The sequence below is a fragment of the Myotis nattereri genome, assembly GCF_964212035.1.
Source record: "Myotis nattereri genome assembly, chromosome: 4".
NCBI classification, from domain to species: Eukaryota; Metazoa; Chordata; class Mammalia; order Chiroptera; family Vespertilionidae; genus Myotis; species Myotis nattereri.
In genome coordinates, this window is record NC_138079.1 from 55,660,966 (window position 1) to 55,680,957 (window position 19,992).

General features: G+C 35.5%; 1 protein-coding gene across 1 annotated transcript; it reads right to left on the bottom strand.

The window, feature by feature from the left end:
• Nucleotides 1-1,321: 1,321 nt before the first annotated feature.
• RIOK2 (RIO kinase 2) lies at nt 1,322-19,756 on the bottom strand. The gene is made up of 10 exons (XM_081089126.1): nt 19,647-19,756; nt 16,105-16,243; nt 15,256-15,372; nt 13,376-13,551; nt 10,698-10,786; nt 8,251-8,442; nt 6,417-6,509; nt 5,121-5,639; nt 3,319-3,415; nt 1,322-2,276 (listed from the first exon to the last, which is right to left on the bottom strand). The coding sequence occupies exons 1-10, from the start codon at nt 19,710-19,712 to the stop codon at nt 2,112-2,114; spliced, it is 1,653 nt and encodes a 550-aa protein (XP_080945252.1). The 5' UTR covers nt 19,713-19,756; the 3' UTR covers nt 1,322-2,111.
• Between the last annotated feature and the right edge of the window lie 236 nt (nt 19,757-19,992).

Sequence of the window (19,992 nt, forward strand, 5' to 3'; positions counted from 1 at the left end):
TTAGTGACCTTGAAAACAGGAAAGATGCCTTTGAAATCTCCCATTTGGTAATCTTAAGTCATGTGATACATAATGCACATTTAGCAACTAAATAAGCAAGTGCACATTATGTATCAGGCTCTGTGCTAAACTTCTGACTGATGTTATATTTCACTTAATCTTTATAACCCTAAGACAGGCACTTTTAAATGTCACTTTACAAATCAAAAAGTGAGGTTAGGAGGCTACCGACAGTACCTGAAGTTTGAGAAGTGGTAGAACTAGGATTTAAATTTGGAACTCCCGGAGCAAAAAAAAAAAAAAAAAATTTGTTAAGAATCACGATATAGCCCTGATCAGTGTGACTCAGTTGGTTGAGTATTGTTCTATGCACCAAAAGGTCATCGGTTCAAACCCTGATTTTGTATTTGTGCATTTGACTAATTTGTACTGTGAGCCACAGAAAATTTTAGGCTATTAAGGGAAAGATCTGTTTGTCTTCTAAGTCCCTCAAATCGTAGTAAGTTTTTTATGTAGCAGGTACCCCAAAGTTGACTGAGTCAACTCAGTAAAGCTGACAGGACGAAGTCATGTGTTTTATTCCCAATTCACTTTGACACTCTGAATGAGAAAATGTATTCCAAAATATATATTGTACGGTTCTATTAAGCTGTCAATATAATTTTGTTGTTAAAATGCTTTAGACAGATTATAAAAAATACATAAATTTAAATTCAAAGCTACGTACTTTCAAAATTAACTTTCCAAGGAAATGAAATTTGACATTTTCTTGCACTTATATTAAAATGAACTTATCACTGCTACTCTGCAAATAGCCAGTAAAATTAATTTTGAAAAGGTGAAAGTAAATCTGCTGTCCTTATTAATCTTGAAAGAAAAAAAAGTGCTGATTTTGCCTCTGGTAGCTTATAATCACAGATGCACATAATTTAAGGACATCCTGTCTGGTAACTGTGCAGTGACATTGCCATCTAGTGGTCCTTTTGTGCTGCAGGTGATGTTCCTCTGGCCTTCTGGGCAATGCAGAGGGGACTTGAATACCATCAGATAAGTATACTTAAGCACCCATCTTCAAGTCTCACTGTATTATAGTCTTTGAGGGAGGAACCATGTCTTAAGTATTTTCTTTCTTGATTAAACTCAATAAACATCTGTTAATGTCGAAGTGAAATACGGTATGTTTTGGACCCATCCAGATAAGACTATTAGAAAGAACATTTTTACTCTTCCTTTTAACTTCCCCATGCTCCCCATACCCCTAACTCTTCTTCTTCTTTTTCAAATTTTTTTTACATTTTTATAAAATTTTATTTTATTGTTTAAATTATTACAAATAGTAGTACATATGTCTCCTTTCCACCCCCCTCTCCCCAAACCCCTAACTCTTCTACTTCTACTCAGGCCTGCATAAAAACTGGCAACTGTAAAAGCTGTAGTGGGATTATTTGAAGTTTCTGTTCCCATGACATTACCAATTTAATAGCAGAAAATACAATTATGCATTACTGACTTATCCTTAATACTAGAGAATTAAAAAAAGATGGCAGTGAATTCTTTCAGTGGTTTAAATATAATGCAATCAATTTAAGCAGCATTTCAGAAAGATAACCATCATTAAAATTATGATTCTAATACCCACACTTTACTGAAAGCGTATTTTCTGTGCATTGCTTCATGTGGTCCATATAAATCTAATTTTAATAGTAAGAAAAACTGATAATGGTGAAAGAGGGAAGGAAATATGGCTTGCCTAATGTTGTTTCCACTAGTGAGTGTTAAAGCTATAATCTGAAAGCAAGCAATCTACCTATTTTTGGTAGAGAGCAAAAAAAACAACAGAAACTACATTTAGATTTAAAAAAATACCCAAATATTGCTATTCAAAAGTATTCTGAAAAATAGATTTTAGCAAATGTACCGGTCATCAAAATTATTTGGAAAATTATATTACCATAATTATTCTTTAGAAAACATGTATTGAACGAGTCAAATTTATACAGGAAAGAGAGTCTGTTTATTTATTTATCTACGTTGGTCCAAATAAAACTAAATAGGTGGCTTAGAAAGGGGTCACAGTAAATTCTTGAAAAATATTTAAGATCTTTAAGATATTACTCTCCCCAAAAGCTAGCTGCTTCCAAGCTTGACTTAATATTTTGCATATTTTCTCTCCGTTGCTTGGTGAATATATTTGCTTCTCCTTTCTGCAATCGACGTCTGACAGCTGATTTTTGCTGTTTTGTCAACTGACGTTTCACCTTCTGTTTCACCAATTCCTGGAAAGATTTCAATAATAAGTATCACTGATGATTAACCATTCTGATAGAAAGTAAACATTCAGTGAAAGTGCTAATATTTTTCAAATTTCTGTTAAAAGCATGTATTTTTAAAATTCCAAATACTAACAGTATTATACAAATCAGCAAGAAAAACCAAAACTGTTATGAAATAAATTACATTCCTAACAAAAATACATATTATAGTAATCACAATTCTTTGAAAAAAATTACTATAGTGCCACCTAGTGTCCATCAGGAAAACTTAAAGAAAGAAAGAAAAAAAACCCTCAAACCAAAATAATCAAAACTAAGAAGATAAAAACTACTTGTTCCTCTGCTTTCTGGAGGCATGTCTTTGCGGCACAAAATTATGTTTGAAAGCATTCGCTACTGGTAAAAATATATCAAAAATAGTTCCTTCATAACTTCCAGTATAGAAATGACCCAGTGGTTCTCAACCTTCTGGCCCTTTAAGTACAGTTCCTCATGTTGTGGCCCAACCATAAAATTATTTTCGTTGCTACTTCATAACTGTAATGTTGCTACTGTTATGAATCGTAATGTAAATATCTGACATGCAGGATGGTCTTCGGCGACCCCTGTGAAAGGGTCGTTCAACCGCCAAAGGGGTCGCGACCCACAGGTTGAGAACCGCTGAAATGACCTGATGGCAGCAGTTATCCATGGAAAAGTCTACATACAGTTTTTGGGAAATGCTGAATGCTTTCTCATAGTGAATAACCATAAATTCAAATGATTTCTTATTACTTAGGACACAGGCTGCCAATGACTGCCAAGTCCCCCTTGATCTAAATTTCTATGATCTTATCCTTCAAATTCAAGCTAACTTACATGCTGCCTTTTTTCCTGAAAGCTTTGATCATTCCTATATTACTAAATTTGTACTTGTTATAATTTTATACTATCAACATGTGAGGCCCAAATGGTGAAACTGTCTTGTACATCATGTAACCTTCACATGCAATCTGACTATAGTAGTGACCTAATAAACACTTGGAAACGTTGAGTGAATGGTTACCGGAGGAATTGTTGAACAGCTTAAAACACTGCCCACAGAAGTAACACTCAGAGTTCTTGTTCTATATCGATTAATAGCATCCATATTTTCTTCATCTCTAAAATGAAAACAGCACAATTCATCTAGTTAATTTTTATAGTTAACTATAAATTAATTATAAATATATTAATTAATTTATTTATATCATTCCATACATGATGATAAAACTTAAAGACATAAAATTCCTCAGAAATACCATTATATTTAACATTTCTGTGAAGGCAAAACTGCCCACAACTCAGGCAAATATATTAACAATTTCCATTTTTCAGCATTCTGATAGTCACTACCAAAATTTCAAAATGGTAGACTATTTTGGCCATCAAAATTTTTTATCACTTAGTCACAATTTATGTTTTTTCCCCTTTCCTTTCACTTAACTATACACAAATATGACTCTTACAATCTAAATCCTTGGAATAGTTCCTTGCCATCTTCCCAAACAAAAGCAGATGGAAAAGACAGTGCTCTACATTGCTCTGCTAAGGTAGAAAAACTGCAATGATGCCAGTAGAAACTGTCTAATTTGTTTTACACATTGTTCAAAGTTTTAATGTATACGAAACTCAGATGACATTAATTCTTAACAGTCAATATTTTTCAGAAACACCTGTTATACTTTTATTTTGAATAAAAATTTTGCCCAACATGTGTTTAGAGAGTAAGAACAAATTATTCTGTGCTTAGAAGACTATTTAAGCTATGTAGATTTTCTTCTATTACTCCAAATCCTGGACCCTGCAGCTTTAATATTAAATTTTACATGTTTATTATGAAAGGGGTAATAATCCTAAGTCTCAATATACAGTTATATAGAAAAAAACCAAAATTCTTTATTTTGCTTCATAATGAGACTAACAATAAAGGCAGCCTTAGAATGTAAGCCAGAACATGTATTGAGAAATGCCTAATAAATGTACTAATTTAATTTTAATTGTCATATTACTATTTTGAAATAAATAAAACTATATTTCATTAAACTAGTTATTTGATTCTGGATAAACTATCCCAAATCTAAAAATTAAATTTTAGATCATTTGCTAATCTATGCTGAGACTGATTAATATTTGCAAGGAAAAAAGTTCTTGAAAGAAAAAGAACTTAATAACATTATAACATTGTTTTACATGAACAAATAAGAACAGAAGAAGGTTCAAAATACCAAGGAAAACTCACTGTATTTCATTATGAAGAGAGAAAATATTAGATATATAATTATGAAAATACCAGAGGCCTGGTGCATGAATTTGTGCATGGATGGGGTCCCTAGGCCTGGCTGACTATTGGAGCCGATCAGTGCCTGCTGGCTGGGGGGAGGAACCACAGGAGGTTGGCTAGCTATGAGAGGTTGGCTGTGGGAGTGCACTGACTACCAGGGGGCAGTTCCTGCATTGAGCATCTGCCCCCTGGTGGTCAGTGCGCATCATAGTGACTGGTCGACAAGTCCTAATGGTTGCTTAGATTCAAATAACTTACCCATTTAAAACATGATCAACTGAATGAGATCTGTATTAATTCTTTGAAAGTAATCAGTTTGTTCAGACTGCTTAAAACTGAATCAATATGCTGTCTAGCATCAGGTCCATTGTAGAGGCTAATTGGAATTTTAACAAAAGGGTTATCTGCTTTCATTTCACACATAAAAGCCAGCTCAGAATACAACTCTGCCACGTTATTTGAAAAAATACTCAGTTACCAGAATCAAAGAAAGTACAGGTCTCCAGATTAAAGTAAAAAAAAAATCAATCAACAGAAATCTATACCTGAAAGGGCTGAATTCTTTGTTTAATGATGACAAGGCAATCAGATGAGGGCATTCATCTTCATACTCTTCAGAGCCCGTGGGGCTTCCTCCATGACCTCTCTTACCATCTTGCCTGGTATCATTTTCAGTGCTGTTTTTCTCCCCAGAAAAATGAGTTACAGGATTGTTTTCAACAACCTGCCCTTTTATTTCTTCTAAAGCTTGATTGAATTCAGTCATGTCAAAATTGTGTGCATCCGCACTTTCCTCTGACACATCGTCTTCCTTTATTTGTTCAAGGTCTCCAGACAATCGGCCACAGCAGTCAACTGATTCACTGACAGAATTTCGTTCACTTTGATTTTCTGATCTATAAACCTTTGCTTTTTCTGATACCTCTTCCTCAGAAAATGAAAATTCAGATCCTTCTTCTGTTTCAATATCTTCTGGACCTACTGGATGAAGGAGCTCATCATCCGCCTGCATTTCCTTTGTGTAGCCGCTGGCAGAAACCTCTACATCAAGAGAGTCCTCCCTCCTAGGAAAAGGAATGTCAAGCATTCAGAGAGGTGAAAATCTACTTGATATGGATAAATATTTATTACTCTGAAAAAAATTGTAATTCTTAAGTGAGTTTATTTATGTATTTTAAATATTTTCCTTTGCCCTAAATGTAATACTTAAGTTACTTAAGTGTACAAATATAAAAAATGTATGCTGGCTGTTATTTACAAATAAAATATGGCTGTGAAAAGTAATAGATATTAATAGAAAGATCACAGAAACTTGTTGGTTTTTACTGATTTAATAAACTAACTTTCAACAGGGACTAAAGATTTCTTCTTTTAAGTTATGTCGACCATCCCAAGCTAGAAAACAGTATTTTAACCAAGGGTGTAAAATAAATGAGAAAATTTGGCTTTCAGAATGTATTTATAATTAGGTTCCATGAATCAATTACAGATGGCTCCAGTTCTGAGTAAAGGAAAAACACAAATTCTGATAAACACTTGGCTTGATTCCTTACAAATGGATTATTCACATAACATTCCTACAATGAATAAACGTTCTTGAATTTATAAGCAACTAGGTGTGTTCTTTCCCCAAATTCAGTAACATTGTCTTAATGGATAAAAACCAGGTATTTTCTAGATTTTAAGTTTCATTTATATACCACACAGTTGATACTCAACAATGATTACAATATGTCAAAGCTCACTATCTTAACATCTTTTAGATGAGACTATTAACTTTTAAAACTAAATAAATCAGGTATTTAACAGAGTTCTAGTTTTAAGCAACTCAAAGTACAAACCTGATATCACTAAAGGTCGGATAAAGCTCACTTTCATAGCTGAAACGTTTCATGAAGAAATCTCTAATGCATTTAACATCTCTGTCAAAATACCTGCAAAATAAAGAATCAATTTTTATACCGGTTTTCACTTTTTCCTTATTAGTCAATGACAATATCCTTAGTATCTGTTGTTGTTATGACACTTCTACTCCTTACCATGAAAAAGGATGTTACTTAAAAGAAAAAAAGAAAGAAAGACCTTTGAAAGTGTCAAGTACTAAAAGTAAAAGCAGAAGAACTAAGAAGAAATATAAGCTGTTAAAGGCATATAGCATTATGGTTAGAAAACTCAAGATTTTCCCATAATGCGACATGAGGTTTTCCTATAATGCAATAGGATGAATATATGTATATCAGAGAAGAAGACTATGGGCCTGTAATTTGGGAGCAGCGGGTATCCTCTGCAGGGGTGGGGAAGGAACATCCAGTCTGAGGGCCATATAAGGCTCACAAAATCATTTGGTCTGGCCCTGCCAAAGCATTAGGGATGAGTTAATTACATGTTTGACCGAACATGGCAAGCTAATTTTTAAACTGATATTTTGTGCTTAACAGAACTCCTTCTCCCAATTAGTTGCCCATAAAAATTCAAATTAAATCACAATGTATTCAAGAATAACGCAGCCTTAACTTGGAATGTCATAATCTGTTATATTTCTGTCTCTAATTCTGTGGGTTCCCAGATGTTCCTTTATTGTGTGACTATGCTGCACCATAGTCACACAAAAATGGTAATTTGTCATCATCCAAAGATATATTAACCACCCAAGTGGCAGACATTAATCTATTAGTATTGTTTTGTTGGGAATATTCTTTAAGTTTATTTTTAAATGACCTTTCTCTAGAGTAAGTGTAGATATTTTCTAATAAAAATCAGGAGGAAGAAGAGCTTCACTGAACACAAACTGGTTTAAGCTCAAACTTTGCTCATATTATGTAAGTGATAACAGTTATCTTTGGGGAAAAGGAGAAGCTTCTCACATTTTAACTTGGAAGGAGAGGAGAAAAAAAATACCCTTAATTGAATTATGCTCCACTGCATTATGGAATACAAATAAAGAAAAATACTGTCTATTTCACAATTTGGCTGGTTTAAATGGTTAAGCAATGTGAGGAATAAGATTACCATTGTATACAAAGTGGTTCTGCCCTGTGTCAGGGATGAGGTTTTATGGGAATTCTTTTCTAATAATAAAACAAAAGCTAAAAATGACATGAGAGATATTATTGGTTTGGCAACTGAGTCCAGTCCAAATCCATAACTTTTATTAAGGCCATCACGATTATTAAGTTATGTTTGGTGAAGCCCTCTTGGAAGCAACCATAGAGAAGAGGGGAAAGGCAGAGAAGATGGGGTTCCTTCCATGTCCCTACCTTTGTTTGTTTTAAAAACTTGGCTTCCACCTAAATGTTGGTTTGAATAAAAGGTTCATTTGACTTTTGAAAGTCTGTCAGATTAGAAGAGTAATTCAAATTGTTTTAATGGTTTATAAAGGCAGGCAGTTTCTTCAGATGTTTAATACACAACTTAAGCTAATGAGCAGGTTTTAAAAACTGGATCAAAGTGCATTCCCCTTTAAAAAAATGAGGAATAAAATTCTTTCAGGGGAAATATCTTAGTAGTTTGATATCATTTAATATTAAAAAACCCAGAATTTTAGACCACTGACATCAGCCACTTCCAAATAGTTATTGACCCAAATGACAGTATTATAAAGTTGGAAATTATGAATAAAAAATGACTGCATCACAGATAAGCACACCCACATTCACAATCAATTTCAGCATATACCATTCAGCATTGGGATGAGAAGTTGAAACCATTTGTGGAAAATCAATCATGGTGATGTGGTCATCTTTATCCAAAATGAGATTGAATTCATTGAAATCTCCATGAATCAATCCATGATTTGCAAGTTTAACAATTAGTTCCATGGCTTCATCATATACTGATGCAGGATCTTCAACATGGTGTATATGACATCTGAAAATATTTTAAGTATAAAATAAGTTATTTGTACTCATTTATGATTTTAATGAAAGTGTGTGTATACATTATTTCCATTCGTCTCCCTAGAAGTTTTCTTTTCATTACCATCAGCATTTAGACACAACAGCGTCCATCTATTATTAAAAAAAAAAATAAGTCATACCCTGCATCGATTCTGTATTCTTTTCATTGTCACACCCTTTCTTTGATCTTCTTTACAGCCAAACTCCTCTACATGTGCTTTCCCCTGACTCTAACAAACCATTTCTTCATCCACCTTGTTCCAATAAAATAGTCCTTGTCAAGACTACCAATGACTTCTATGTTGCTACATCCAATGGTCAATTTTCAGTCTTCATCCTTTTTGGTTTTCCCGTTAACTTCTTCCCCCTCCTTGAAACACTGCCTTCACTTGACTCCTGGTATCCCAACTCTTTGGGTGTCCTCTGTCCTCTTTCTACACTAATCATTTCTTCTTAGTCTTTTCTGCTAATTCTTTTCCCGCCCCCCTGACCTTTAAATTTTGGAGTTCCTCAAAGGTTAATCCTAGAGCCTCTTATTTTACCTTATTTCTTACTTAAAATCACTCCTGGTGATCTCATTCAGGCTCATGGCATTAAAAACCATATATACTGACTTCAATCTAGATTTCTCCTCTGAACTACTATGTATCTCAAACTTACTATATCCCAAGCTGTAACTTTGATTCTGCCCCATCCTCTAACTTCACACCATTCTTGAGGTTTTCCAGCTCATCTACAAATGTCAGCTTTATCTCAATTACATCATCATTCAGGACCAAAACCCAGTTATTACCTTTGACTTGCACCTTCCTTCATATCAATATCCAATCCTAAATAAATCATGTTGGCTCTTCCTGGAAACATCTCCAAAATCTGACCACTTTTCGTCACCGTGACATCTATAATAACTGATCTAAACTACCTGTCTCTTGACTGGGTGATTACAATTGTCGTATTAAATTGTCCTTAATCTTCTTTCAGTCTAGTCTCAATAGAGCAGCCAGCAGTCCTATTAACACATTAGTTAGGTCATATCTATTCTCAGTTCAAAACCGTCTTATGGCTTCTTATCTCAATCAAAATTAAAGTCCTTGTGCTAAATATCACTACAATGGCAATCATATTACAATATATAAAAGTATCAAATCAACATAATACCATAATTTTTATGTGTCAAATATATATCAATAAAAAAATTAAAAGGCCTTGAGATGACCTACAAATTCTAGTGATCTGATCCCCTGCTGTCTTTAGGATATTATCACTTACAATTTCTCCTTTACTCATTCAGTTCCAGCCACAATGACATCATCCTCACTGTTCCCTAAAATCCTGGGAATACTCCCACCCCATGGATTATGCACTTGCTGTCCCCTCTGGCTGGAATCTTCTTAGGTATCTTCATGGTTTCCCCTCATTTTATTCAAGATTCTTATCAGTGAGACTTCCCCTGACCACCCCATGTAAAACAGCGGCCTCCTTTACCCATCTCAGTCCTTCCTGTTCCCTTACCCTGCTTTATTTTTACCCATAGCATTTACTACCATCTGATATATACATATGGAGCAAAAGTAGGTTTACAGTTATGAGTACCCAAAACAGTTTATTAATTTTCTTTCAATGTTGTTTTTTTTTTTAAAATTGATTTTAGAAAGAGGAAAGGAGAGGGAGAGAGAAACATAGGTCAGCTGCCTCTTGCATGCCCCCTATTGGGGATGGAGCTTGAAACCTGAGCATGTGTACTGACTGGAAATTGAACCTAAGACCCTTAGTGCATGGGATGATGCTCAACCAACTGAACCACACCAGCCAGGGCACAGAGTTTAGTCTTGTATTATTATTTATTATTTATTTTCCATATGAACAACTGTCAACCTATTTTGCCCCACCCTATATTTTCTTATTTAGCTATTTACTACATATTCTCCTTCCATCAGAATGTAAGCTCTGCGAGGGCAGAGATTTGGTTCACTGCTGACCCTGGAACAGTGCTTGGCACATACTAGATTGTTAATAAATATTTGTTGAATGAGTCATAGAGATAACAAAATACATAGTTAATGAAACTGCATTTTCAATTCACCTCTGAGTCTACTGCTAATATGTTAATTTCTAACCTCCCAGAAATAATATTCCATTTAGTTTTGAAAAGATTTTACTTTTAAAAATTGAACCTTACATTTGTTATGACCCACAGTTTCAATAATAATAATGATATATACTTACAGAGGATAGCCATTTATGAGTTCCATGACCACTGCATGGCGATTATAATCAATTGGCTTTGGAACTGGAAATTTCCTCTCATACAATGCCTAAAACATAGCAAAAGGTATAAACTAATGGAGAGGTCATTAATTTTTAAGGAACAATGAAAGAAATATACCTGCTCACAACCAGAAAAAAAAATCTAAGCCTTTACAAAATTACAGTTAACACAACACATGATTATTTGTATATGACTTATTCACAGCACAGAATGAGCTGTACATAGAAAAAAATTAAGCCAGTTTACTTAATTCACATTTTCACCAAGTACTCATTTATTGAACATTTACTAAATATTTTACACTGTGCTAGGATTACAAAAGTGAGTGTGAAAAAAATCTCTGGCTTTAGGATATATCCTGTACACTTTCGTTTTCTGCCATTTATTGGAACACGCTTAAAATAATCAAATAAAAATATATTGTGACTTAGGAAGGACTCTGTCTTGTGACACATCAGGAAATGAAATATTCCAATAGATTCGGCATTTTAGTTTATAGAGCACTGACCTTTCCTTCAGATCAAATATTATATTAATCTAATATATACACATTGTAGTAGTCGGAGTCAAATGTTACTTCAGCCCTGGCTGGTGTGCTCAGTGATGAGAGCATCTGCCCTTGCACTGAAGGGTCGCCAGCAGTACATGGGTTGCAGGCTCGATCCCCGGCTCCAGTTGGGGCGCATGCTGGAGGCAGCCAATTGAAGTGTCTCTCTCACATCAATGTTTTTCTCTCTCTCCTCCTCCTCCCTCCCTCCATTCTACTCTCTAAAAAAAAAAATCAATGGAAAAACTATACTTGGATGAGGATTAACAAAACAAAGAAAGTTACTTCAGATCATCCATAGATCCATCTTTTCTCCCATGCTTAACTTTTTTTATCCTTTAATTACAAAGTCCTGTTATTACTTTCTTCAAAATGTTAGGCTTATGACCTCTGCCATTTGAAATGCTACCATTTCAAAGTAGGCTTTTGTCCTTGATATCCAGTTACTCCAATGGTTCTGGCTCTTGCCACCATACCCAACCTTTATTCTGGGTACCAATAGGAAACTAAGATGCTTGTGTCAAATGCTCAGTTTTTAAAATCTACAATGGCTACTTGACTCGGGGTGGTGAATACACAGTACAGATAATGTATTGTGGAGTTGTATACCTGAAATCTATGATTTTTGTTGACAATGTCACCCCAACAAATTAAAAATAAATATAAAAACCTGCAATGGCTATAAATACTGATTTTAGTCTGAACAACTTTTTCTAGTTTTCAAAAATCTCTTTAATCCACTTAACCAGTCCTACTTTTCCCAATAAGCATTGTGGAGTGAAATCAGGACAGTTACCTCAGTGACTATTACCTAGACACACAGAGCTTACACCCATATTGCTATCTTCACCCAAAGTGGTTCTTTTGCAAAACGCACTGATTTACTGTCTTCTCTTTACCGCCAAATCATATGCATGCTTAACTTTACCCAATTCCCACTCACTTTATGAAACCTCCTTCTCTAAACACATGTCATTTGATTTTTAAATTGTTCTTTGCTTTATGTGTGTTCATGTTATCTTCCAAACTTTAAGACACAGATTGCATTGGTTATTCTTTCGGTATCTAGCCCTATACCCCATCCTACCCTGTACTTAATACAGTGACGGGCACACAGCTGATACTCAATATACACTTAAACTGGTTGCTTGGCTTAAAAAAATATTTTTTTCAAAGCAAGTGATTTTGAGCACTCCCTGGCAGCTCAATAGCATATAGTAATGTTAACTATTGTCATAATGTCATAGCCCAAGTACCGCAGCTTAACGCTTAAGCTATAGCTCAATTTTATCTTATTCTGTTAGGAAAATATTAATGTATTTAAGAACATGTTTAAACACAATCAAGTTTTGTTGCTGTATCTTCATATACACACCTTGAGAATATACTTAATATAGTTTTGGGAAATTATGTAATGATTCCTACCAAAATACCTACTTACTTATTGGCCAACGCAGGATATTAAACCATTAGTAGAAGACAAGAAATATATAACATGTATGGTATCAGTATCACTTATACTGTGTTGAGAATTTTCCCCCATGATCACTAAACATTAAAGCACATGAATTAAAATAACCTATTAACACCAAACTGAAACTTCCAGGAAATAGTGGTCATCCATTGGACGACTTTTAGTAATTTAATTTTTTAAAAAATGAAGATGTTATAGCAAATAAATCCCACTGAGCAATAAAAAAATGTAATATTATTTTCTGTTCAATTTAAATATTATTGAAGATATGTTATCAAATAAAGATAGACATACGTACAGTTTAAATAAACATTCACACATACACCTTGTGAGACTATCACATCATAAATGTATTTTAACTTACTCTATCTTGTTAATATTGTTGATATGTTGCCTTTATACATTTATAACAATTAAAACCTTCACCTTGAAAAACAACTAGGAAATCACCAGAAAAACAACAGAAACGAATCAGTAAGAGTTAAAAGTGACTGTAAGGATTGGAACTGGAGGGAGGGAGCTAGATATAGGGGCAGCAGGCTGATGCTTGTCACTACAGCTTTTCAGCTTCAGGTATTATTTGGTTAAAAAATGAACACTTATTTAAAAAATACCTTCATATAGGCAAATTCTTTCATGGCAGAGAGACGAGATAAATAAAGCCAAGACATGTTATGCCTGTGTTTATGGTAATCACGCTTGTTTTTCAGATTTCGAAAGGAGGTTCTTCCCAGTCTGTGAAGCTTTAATGCAAATTGCTGGCCTTCTTCATTTGCAACAATATAAATATCTAAAGCCAAGATTTAAAAAAACACACATTATTATACTTTTATGCTAATAAGTTGAAACAATTCAAATTTTCTAACTTTGTCTGATTTTATATGTATCAAATTTTATCTTTCCTAAATACCAGAAATACTTACCAGCCAGCAAATTTTTCTTTATTTAATTACAATCCAAAATGATATATGACATGTATTTAATATCTACTACAAACAAACAAACAGGGATGCAATGTGTCAAAGGATATCATTTCTAAAGGAGATCAATGCTCAACTCAATTTAGTGGGAAAACATCTAATTGTTCTTTAGTGTCCTATATATACAAGAAGTGACTTAATAATATTTTCCTGTTCAAAAATAAGTTCATTTCTACAATTGCTTCAATGAATAATATTCAGTTGGCAGAATATAATCCCATAATTAGATGGAGCAGATCTTTCCTTAAGTATTCCAACTGTCAAGACAAGTTATTTATAATATTAAAATGTAGAATATGTCCTAATTATTAATGGGAAACTTTATTACTGTATGTATCAAGAAATAGCCTCTTTCTTGCATTGGTGGGATTATAAACTGGTGCAAACATTTTGTAGGGAAATTTGGTAACATCACACTTTTAAAGAGTACATAACTTTTAAGATTGTGTTTAACAACTAGGACTGGTAAAACCAATTATGGATTGACTGTGGCACCCAGCAACTCTAAGAAAGACAAATCTGCTGATGTGAAATATCAGGGATGCATCAAATGGAAAACGATCAAGGTGCAGAATAGCAAGTACTGTTTGCTTTTACCTGAGATTAAAAAGATTATGTGACTGTGTACACATGTATGCTTAATACATTACAGATTTGTATTTATACAAATATTTAGAATATTTCAAGAAGGATATGCAGGCTATCAATAAACAATGATAGCTTTGGGAAGTAATAACAGGAGATTAAGACCTGGGTTAGGGACGAGATTTCCTTTTTGTACTCTCTTTTGTACTATTTATCACTTTTAAGAACAATGAAGTTCTTAAAAAAAAAAGGCCATTATTTTTTAAATTGAAAAATACTGGACATAAATTAAGAGAAAGTGTAGCTCAAAAGACATTTCATTTTCTCGTTTTATATACTGTATACACACATACACACACTGCTGTATTCAGCACTCGTTACTTTTTAAATATATATCATAATCTGCATATTAATACAGAAGACATACAAACCATCTGAAGTGTATAGCAACCTCTTTTGGAGTAGGCTTCCTAATAATTCTTTTTCCCTCAACTTTAATTTTCCTTCCTCAATTCAGATAACTATATAAGATAAACTGTATTGGATAAAAAAAACAGTGTATAAGAAAATCATTCCCTGTTCTTCATTTCTACCTGTCTTCCACATAGAAAATACATAAGCATTTGTTCAGTGCTATTTTAGAATGCTTTTCTGTGTTCTACACATACCCAACTTTGCCTTAATGATCATATTGCTATGAAGAAAAAGTCTGTGGTTTTTAGATATTCAATCTTCTAGTACTTCCTTATGTTATTTATTTTAGCTATTGCAAACATCCAATTTAACAGATTAATATTTGCCAAATATTTCAATTATTAGAGGAAAACTAATTCTTGGTATACTTAATTTTCAATGATACTTATGACAAAGTAATGATCCACTATACTCAGGGTAATGAAAATGCATTCAATAGTACTGTTAGCACTTACCTGATTCTTTGCCAACACCCATCTGGTTTCCAACAGACTCAACTACCTGTCTAGAAGAAAGTGTTTTCAAAGCTAGGTAGTCATAGCCTGCGTTTGTCAACCGATAGCCCTGGACAGCTAGAGAAAAGCAAATGAGAAAGACCATATTTTAGTTACATTGTACCACTAAGTCATATCAGTTCAAGTCATAAGAATTTAAACATGGGAAATCTTAGCTGGAAAATATTAGCTATCCAGTTTTACAAGTTTAGCATTTCTTCCTATAATTTGTGTTTCTTCTCTAGAGTTGTGTTACTCAAAGTGTGATCACAGACTGACACCAGTCTATGTTACTAGTCTGTGACAAGATACAGAAACTGAAATGAAGTGTTTAAACAATTTTATATCAATTTGACCAAATTATTTTATGTCTTCAACTCTAATAAGGAATTTGTACCTACATTTTATCAGTTTCATTTTTCTAGTAATGACTTTTTTATTGTTATTTTATGAAAGTATAGATCCACGATAGGCTGAAAAATAGAAACTCATCCCTCACCACAAATAGTGTAAGAAGTAATGTTCTACAGAATCTTGTGGCAGAGTGTATTTTCCAAAGATGGCAGTGTCAATATCTATATCCTGCTCGCTCTTATGTGACTGGAATTGCTAATCCTCTGCCAGGAAGTACAGACTATTTTTCCACCCTCTTGGATGTGGGTGGGCCCTCTGATTGCTCTAACCAATAGACCACAGAAGTATACTGTGGAAGTTCTGGTTTGGCAACTTCCACTTCCTGTGTCCTGGAAGGCTTGCTTTGGTGGAAGCCAGTTACAATGAAAAATCACAAATGGTGCCTCAAATACTTACTTTTGGTTCGCTCCCAAGCTATGAGTTTATGTTTCACTAATTCTCTTAAAACTTTATTACAACCACCATGTTTAAGGCTGGCTATCGAAGCAACCAAACTGCAGGGAACTATTTCATGGTTCTTCATGCCCATTTCAACCTGAAATTAAAGGAATTATTATGTAAACATAATCAACACAGAGCTGCTATCAAACTTTGCTAAGAAATTAACTTCTCCTTCAAACTTCTCTGACCATGCAGTTCCCCATCCGATTCTGAGACATAATTACTATTCTCTGGATATATGTTAAATCACGATTTGATATATAATCACTGATATTCATATTCCATCTCTCTACTAAATGATATGTACTTCAAGAGAAAAGAATGTGAGTGCTTAACACAGTTACTAACATGTGGTAAATACTAAAATATTTGACATCCAAATATTTATCTTTAAAAATTACAGATATTCTAGATATTTATTAAGAAAGAATTAATGAGAAAGTATCATATGTATTGTAAAAGATTAAAAAATATATAAAAATACTCTCCACCCCTGGAAAATATATTATCTACTTGTGGAAATAAGAATGTGCACGTTTAATTCTATTAGAAGGTAAAAAAGGAGGTAGCTCAGGGCCGAATAAGAATACTTTTAGCTGAGGGATCAGCTTCAAAAAGTAGCAGCACTTGAGACTTTGAGATGTAGGATTATAGAAAAAGCAGACAAGGGAATATCAGGGAAAGACAATAAAAGATTTGGATATGGCACATAGGCAAGAAAATACAAAGCACAGGAACAGCTATTGCAGTGGTAGCTCAGATGGGATGGCATGTAGAGTTCATGAAAAGGCTGGAAAATGCTTTGGAGTAAGATATGGAAGGCCGTGAATACAGAAAAGGAGTTTTAGGTTTTATACAGAGGAAAGTAGGAAACCCTTGAAGATGTTTAGGCAAGGCGGGTGTATGAAAGGTTATTTTAAGAACATTAATCTAGCACAGTGGTTCTCAACCTTCCTAATGCCGCGACCATTTAATACAGTTCCTCATGTTGTGGTGACCCCCAGCCATAAAATTATTTTCGTTGCTACTTCATAACTGTAATTTTGCTACTGTTATGAATCGTAATGTAAATATCTGACATGCAGGATGTATTTTCATTGTTACAAATTGAACATAATTAAAGCATAGGGATTAATCACAAAACAATATGTAATTATATATGTGTTTTCCGATGGTCTTAGGCGACCCCTGTGAAAGGGTCATTCGACCCCCAAAGGGATCGCGGCCCACAGGTTGAGAACCGCTGATCTAGCAGAACTATGCAAAGTGGTGAGAGAAAGCAAACACTTTAGGTGGTATATTGGAGAATTAAGATGACAGTCTAAGCCATAGGAAATAGAAGCCATTAACAGGGAAGAGGTAGTGGTAATAGAAGGAAAGAACTAAAGATCTTTGAAAGCAATATGGAATTGGCATTGGAAGTGGGAAAGTAAAGCTGAATCAAAGCTGAAGTGAAGATGAAGAGCAGGTTTTAAAATTACCTTGGTAATAATTATTTTAATGCAGCTTGGGAAAAGAGGGGATTGACAAAGCTGACAATGAGTTTGAGGTGTTGGAAGGTCCTTCAAATAAAGATGTTTAAGGAAAATTGGAAAAGCAGATCTATAATCAGGAATGAAGTCATAACTAGAGGGAAAAACTGTCAATTATTTGATAAAGGTAAGAGATGAAGCCATGAAGTAGATGAGTTCATCAAGCAAGAGATAATGGCAGAAAAGGGAGCACTGAGGGGCAGAATGTTGGGGGAAGTTTACATTGAAAGGTTAAGGGCAGCCAGTGAAAGCATGATTATCGATAGAGGATGTGCCAAGGACGACCGTGTCAAGGAGAGGCGCCACTAATACCGATGTTGGTCAGAGACAACTGAGACTGAAATATGATATTTAATGAGGCCATTCCTTAATGAGCTTCAAAAGAGAACTTAAATATTGCAGAGATAAAGTTTTAGAAGATAAATCTAGCATCCTTTTGATGCCCCAACAAAAACCTCACACTTTACACTTAACTCATCCATGCTTTGTTCTATCTCTCCCAGCCTCTAACATTCTTTCTGTTGACTCCCTTAGGGGAATAAGTGAATGTGCTGAGGTAGAGAAGAAAGTGACAGTAGGGCCCGACCAGTATGGCTCAGTGGTTGAGCACTAACCTATGAACCAGGAATTCACGGTTCGATTCCTGGTGAGGGCACATGCCTGGGTTGCAGGCTCAATCCCCAGTGTAGGGCAAGCAGGAGAGAGCCGATCAATGACTCTCTCTCTCATCATTGATGTTTCTATCTCTCTCCCTCTCCCTTCCTCTCTGAAATCAATTAGAGAGAGAGAGAGAGAGAGAGAGAGAGAGAGAGAGAGAGAGAGAGATGATAGTAGGTGGAGAAAGTCCAGCTGAATTGAATCTATTGGAGGAAAAAGAAAAGCGTCTTCCAAATTTCATTCTGAATTTGCATTTGAGAGTTTAGTAACAGCTCTTCAAATAAATGTATTGTTTTATTCTGCAAATGCCCAATCTATGTGTTGCTTTCTGTGCCAGAAACTAAGACCATAAAAACAGTTTTTTTCATTTCATTTCCCTGCTTGAAAACATTCAGGGGCTTCCCTACACTTAGAATATATCCCAAATTCTTTAGTAAGCCTGATTAGCCCCTCAGCCTTTCCAGTTACATCCTCAACCACTCAGCCTCTTGCCCATTATGTTCCAGACACACTGGCCTTTCCATTCCTTAAAAACTGTTCCCGCCTCGGAGCCTTCTCACTTACTGCTGGGTTTCCTCTGCCTCCAGCTACTTCTCCTTCAGCTCCTGCTATCCTCCCCCTCTTTCCTTTACTTAGCGAGCATTCATTCAGTACCCAACGAGTCCCAGGAACTTCTTGAAAAAGTTTGGTTACAAGAGAAAACAGATGAGATTCTTGCACGCGGCAGCAGGTCTTCTCTAGCGGCACGACAGCACTCGTTCTCCCGCGCCCCTAGGAAAGGCTCCTATCCCTTTATCCCCTTCATCGGACTGTCTGATGTTATCCTTGTTATTTACTTATTCGTTTACTTGGTGATCAGTCTCCCTTGTCTTGTCTGTGCCCGATGGATTCCCTAATATTGTTACTAAAAACCCGACAAATGTGTTGGTTGAATGGATCTGAAAGGAGGCCGTGAGCCTGAGTCTGTGCGTGGGGAGCTCAAGGCTATGAATTCTCAGGAGCCTTGAGCCCTTCTCGGCTGGTCGGAAGTCCGGGGTCAGAATGACTTCCCGGGCCACGGAGATGCGTGCGGCTACCGCACAGGGAGAGCAGAAAGGAAGGACACAATTAGAAGAGGGGCCTCTGCCGCTCGCTTGGGAGACGATCAAGGCTTCCGAACAAAAGCTTTTGAAAAATTACGCTTTCTGGTCTTCTCTTCCCCACTCCCAACCTCGACCGCGTTCCAGGGCCCCAGAGCACGTTCCGCTCCCGGGAAACTTCCGGGAACAGGACGCACGGCGGGGACGGGGTGATCGGCGAGTTCCTTACCGCGGTCAGGACCCTGAAGTCATCCCGGCTCATGTACCGCAACTTGGCCACATTCACCTTCCCCATGGTGGCCCCAGGCCGGAGCCACAGCCTCTGCCGAGACAACCGGAGCGCTCGAGGATCGTGGGGACTCCGCCTCTCGCGCACGCGCCTTCCTTCCTTCAGGTCCTTGCCGATACGTAGACACGCGACTCCCACTGGCACCGGACGCTAAAACGTCTTCTGGGTCTTACGGAGAACCTAGTATGGGAAAAGTAGAGTACATTTTACAGTGTTTTTTTTCACATGTATATGAGTTGGCGGATTCTAAGTGTACGCTGTTATAATGACGTTTTATTTTTCATAT